The sequence below is a fragment of the Montipora foliosa genome, chromosome 8 (genome assembly GCF_036669935.1).
Source record: "Montipora foliosa isolate CH-2021 chromosome 8, ASM3666993v2, whole genome shotgun sequence".
Lineage (NCBI taxonomy): Eukaryota > Metazoa > Cnidaria > Anthozoa > Scleractinia > Acroporidae > Montipora > Montipora foliosa.
In genome coordinates, this window is record NC_090876.1 from 22,882,264 (window position 1) to 22,887,263 (window position 5,000).

The 5,000-nt window shown below is 40.3% G+C and overlaps 1 protein-coding gene across 2 annotated transcripts in view; it reads right to left on the minus strand.

The window, feature by feature from the left end:
• Nucleotides 1–5,000, minus strand: part of LOC137967321 (uncharacterized) — a 6,857-nt gene that overhangs the window by 1,046 nt on the left and 811 nt on the right. For both annotated transcript variants that reach the window (XR_011116522.1, XM_068813840.1), the window contains exons 2-4: nt 2,541–2,599; nt 1,947–2,052; nt 548–748 (exon numbers count right to left, since the gene is read on the minus strand). Coding sequence is in view for 1 of the 2 variants with exons in the window: in XM_068813840.1 (XP_068669941.1) it covers nt 548–748; nt 1,947–2,052; nt 2,541–2,599 (366 nt within the window). In the remaining variant the exon portion in view is untranslated. The remainder of the gene's footprint in view (nt 1–547; nt 749–1,946; nt 2,053–2,540; nt 2,600–5,000) is intronic.

A 5,000-nucleotide genomic window follows, 5' to 3' on the forward strand; every position in this document is an offset into this window, starting at 1 on the left:
ACCACACTTTACGCTTCAGTCTCGGTCACAAATTAAATGTTGTAACACTGATGGAAATTTTCCCCTCCTTCCCTGATGATGTTTATGGGTTTCAGTGCAAAAACTAACCAGTAAACGCAACATTACAACGGTAAACGCAACATTGAAAGGAGGGAGGAGGAGGGCTGCGTTATCACTAGCTTGGATGCGAGTTACGTGCTGTTCAAGAGAGGTTTTACGACTATTTATGACTGAGGTTGTGGCTTCAAGAGTGTTCTAGTGTACAAGCCACTAAAGTTCACGCAACGTCCACACAAAGACACTCAAAAGAAAACAAAGACTTCGTTCAATCCGAAAACAAAGACAATACCACATGCTAACGCGGTCTATGCGTTGTTCACTACTTTGCTCAGGTTGGGCATAAAGTAATTCAATCATTTTTTTTTTGTCTGCGATTGCCTGATTTCCAGTCTTTCAGTGCGCTTGCATCGCTAGAGTGAATAGGCCATAAGGATTTGAAAGATACGAGAAAAAGACGAAATCAGAATTTCTCCGTTCAATACCGTACCTGGAGATCCAGAGGAATCCCTCTCGCAGCAGCAACAGCAGCAACAGCTGTAGAAACAAATGTTTCCTATACAACGCCCGCATCCTCGACAGCATCGGCAAAATGATTTACAACCACAGCAAGAGCAGATGATGACACATACCATTACAATCATAACAAAAACGACCACTGGTATGGCAATAAGAATAAACTTTCCTTCAACTAGAAACAAATATGGGCATGACCAAAACATTAATATATCATTTCTCGCATAATGAATTGGAAACGTTACATGTCAAGATGTCAACTGTTTGTTCTGACGAAGAAACTGTGCCTTTTTCCATCCGTAATGTTCAAATAGTGCCGAAACTTCGTTATAATACTGATAGGGTAAGCTCATTTGCTAGTGACCAGCCTTCACGAGATTTTAGAAGAAATGAAATACGTGAGAGATAAGTTCTCAAAGTTGCAGTCGCCTACGGCTCATGCAATTTTGAGAACTTTCAAAACATCAAGAGTGCCCATAAATCACGAAATTCACGAGTAAGTTCATAGGATTTATTTATTATTATTATTATTATTATTATTATTATTATTATTATTGTTATCATTATATAGTCAACAAAATTACTTCATCTTTGTGTTTCCACAGCATTTTGCGTATTGCACTCTATGATCCATTTCAGTATGCATTCATCATTAACACAAATCAAAAACGCGATACTAATTAAAGGCCAATGGAGGCAGAGAAGAGAGACCCTGGGAACGAGGTTGCAGATGTTGTTCCCATATTTCATTGCACTCATCAGTGTCCAGAAATGCACTTAATTAGGTGCGCGCTCAATTTTAACGTCCACCACGAAGTGTCCCTTGAAGGCCAAACCTTTGCTACCTATTTCTTACAATAAGGTAAAAGTAATAAAGGTTAGCGTTACTTTTAGCTTAGGGTAAATGCAGGTCTTGATCTTTACTTGACGAGCAGCAGTTGGGGGACACTTTGACGTTAATTTTCTGAATTCCGGGACACCAGTGTTGTAGGCTCAGTCTCCAGCCGTATACGTGTCTCGGTGCGCTCGCGATCCTCCTCATTGCGGAAGCACCGAGACACCCACGGCTGGAGACTGAGTCTACCAGTGTTGTTGAAGTTGGAGAAAAGAGCAAGGGGACACTTCGTGACGCTTATTGAAATTTACGTGCATCAAATGAGGGGCATTTCATTGTAGCAGTACGTAGCTATATAGACCTCTTACCTGCACAATTCAACCTACTACGACAACATTCCATTCCATTCCGATACAACAGCTTTTACCGATCTTTTCATATATTGGTGTTTAAGCTCTCAGTGTTATGTCATGAAACATTCTGAGAAAATTATGTATACAATGCAGAATGAAGTATAAAAGTTCGCTTTATCACTCACCTAGACACTGCTTAAATTTCCACCCTTGTGCAGGACATTTGTTGTGTAAAATATCTTTAACCAAATCAAATTTCATACACGTTTTCGTACTTTCGCAATAGGTGCACTAAAATGAAAAAGATACATTATAGTGATACCAGTCATAGCATTTAGGGATAAACGAGAATAAAACAAGTGAATTCAACTAATTGAAGTCACCACCCTGAAACTGGTACCGATGACCGGTGCAAGCACGAGAAGCATTGTACCCTGGGTACCAGAGGTTTTTTCCGCGATGACGAATATCGTTGTCGATAAGAGTACAGACAACGCTGAACCACTTTCGATTTGTTTGTCAAACACGGCAAGGTTTAATTCATTGTTTTTTTTTTGTTTGTTATTTTTTTCCGAGTCCTTTTTGGTCAACGTTTTTATGAGGCGTCCAAGGCCCTTTTTAAAGAGTTATGAATTCTCGTCCGCAGACCCCGCCATTCTTGCTTTCGCCTTTGATACTAATTAACGGTCTAAGGCTGGTTGTGGTCCTCGAATGAAAATGTTATTCAAAAAGATCTTTTGTCTCAAGTACTTACTTCTAAAATGACAGTCAGTACTTACTCCCTCTTTGATGCAGTCATCACATGTCGTCGCATTGCTTGTCTGGCTGCAATTTTTTTCTGTCGGAAAATAAACTCTCTCAGGAACTCAACAAGGGTTCCTCCTATCCCCACTAATTCCTGGAGTCGGCCCTTTCCCGAGTAAATTTATTTATTCTCGGTTTTCACATGACGTCACGACCGCCATGTTGGTGCCCAAAACAAAGAAAAGGCGGCCATGTTGGTGCCCCGAGCAAATCCTCCGGGAATTTAACTCTATTATTATGCAAACGCTTCCTTTTGTTTTCGTTGAAAAACATGGCTGTTGATCACGTGAGTGAAAACCAGCAATAGGAACAAGTTTATCCCTCGAAAAAGTATCATACACTTTCCTTGACGCTGAGATAGCTATGTTTCGATGGGCTTTTACAACAGTGGGCGTGATGAATCTCCCAAAGGAGGCGTTCTATGAAAAATCTACTCGGGAGACAAAAACAACACAAAAACAGGGCTTTTACTTCGTGTAGAAGACACACATGACGTAAAACAATACAACAAAAATCGCGAAACAATACCTAATCAGAATTCTAAATCCCTAAAGACCCCTAAAGCTTTTGTTACGTCATGTGCGTCTTCTACACGAAGTAAAAGCCAAAAACCGGTAACAAACGTAGTAAAACACATATAACAGCTTTACATTTCGAGTGCGTTTTACGTTTTTTTGTTACCACTGTTTGTGCGCTGTATTTTATCAAACTTAAATGGCCAAATTAAGAACAAGAAATATCTACGATACTCGGGAGATGGTTGACTCCTGGGCCAAGTATAGGAGATAGAGGCTCCACTTGGATGTCGATTGATGAGCTCTTGACTCTCTTGATCACTTCTTTCGTCGATTCGTACATGGTCAATATTCCTAATCGAAGCCAGGATACCCACTCCCAATATTCAGGAACTGATTAACTAAAGCTGTTGATACACTAAACTATCAATCCACGTGGGCTCTAGATCTAGTTGATTGCCAATAGACCAATTTGGATATATTAAAATTCAGTCCAAAACAAAAGGCATCATCTCGAGGCTCTGGGGAATAAACTCATACAATTCCTTACATTTTATTGCCCAGAGCCTGGAGATGATGTCTTTTGTTCAGGACTGAATTTTAATATATCGAAACTGGTCAATTGGGTTCTTGTCTTCCTCAAGAAGTGGGATTATTACAGACAATATACGATAGTGGTATCTTTGTGCTGCAGTATGAAACGGTTTTCAAGCGATAGATCGTTGCAGTCATGGAAGCAGTTTACGAAATAAGGTTTTTTTTTTTTTTGCAAGTGGACAACCCTCCCCCACCCGAGAGTGAGACGATTTCACGTATCGGGACATTTTTAATCCGCAATTTTTACTTTCCGGATTCAGAAATATTGCCATCCACACGTAGCGTATTCAAATCGAACTTGCCCCTCCACACGTATCCGAAACGTATCCAGATTCACTCTAGTGCTCAGGACTCCTCAAAGAAACAGAGGTAACAGAAAAAATATCTCTTCTGGAGAGCGTATTCAAAAATGTCCGGATTCGCCTGCAAATTCACCGGATACGTGTGGACGGAAGGCGTATCCAGAAAGAACAAGTTCCGGATTAAAAAATATCCCGATACGTGTGGACGGGGCTTAAGTTGTTCACTTGACTGCGATGATCTTTCGGTCAGAAAATCATTTGTTTTGATGGGACTTTCATATATTGCTTAAAATCGTACTGTTTCGATCACTTGATTGGTAGGAGGGGTACTGGGAAGGGAGATAGCAAGTTTGGGCTTGACTTACAATATTGGTCCCAAGAGAAAATAAAAAGCAATGTTTATGCAAAATTTTGCCTGCCTGAAAGGAGACCAATATTGCCGTACAAATGCGGCATGCATAACCTTCTGTGCTGCTGGCAAAGGCAAATCATCTCTTCCCTGCTTCATAGACAATGTATTAGTATCGTAAGTTAAGCATTCGGTTTAGGCACGTAGATGTGTGCGTACCAATCCATCTCTGATTGCACTTGGAAGTTTGAAAGCAGTCCACGGAAATTATTAAGCCACTATTCTCTATTTTCGAATTCCCCATAATACACATTGTTTGTCCCCCCAAATTTTGCATAGACCATTGTTTTCAAATGCTCTTGGGAATATGCAGTGTCCCCAAGAGCATTTGAAAACAATAGTTTATGCAAAATTTGGGGGGGCAAACAAAAAATATTATGGGGAATTCGAAAATAGAGAATACTAGACTTGGTTTCGGCTGCGCTCCTCCAGCAGCTATGTCGCTTCTCATGCGCTCTCTAACTTTAAATCAAACTTCACCCGGAAGTGTTTTATCATAGACCGATATCTAATGAAAGAACGATACAACTAATGCAACGCCTGCCCTCTCAAGGACAAGCCGATTTTAGCTTGCAAAGATTAAAAATACAAGTTTAAAGTTTGTGTTCGAAA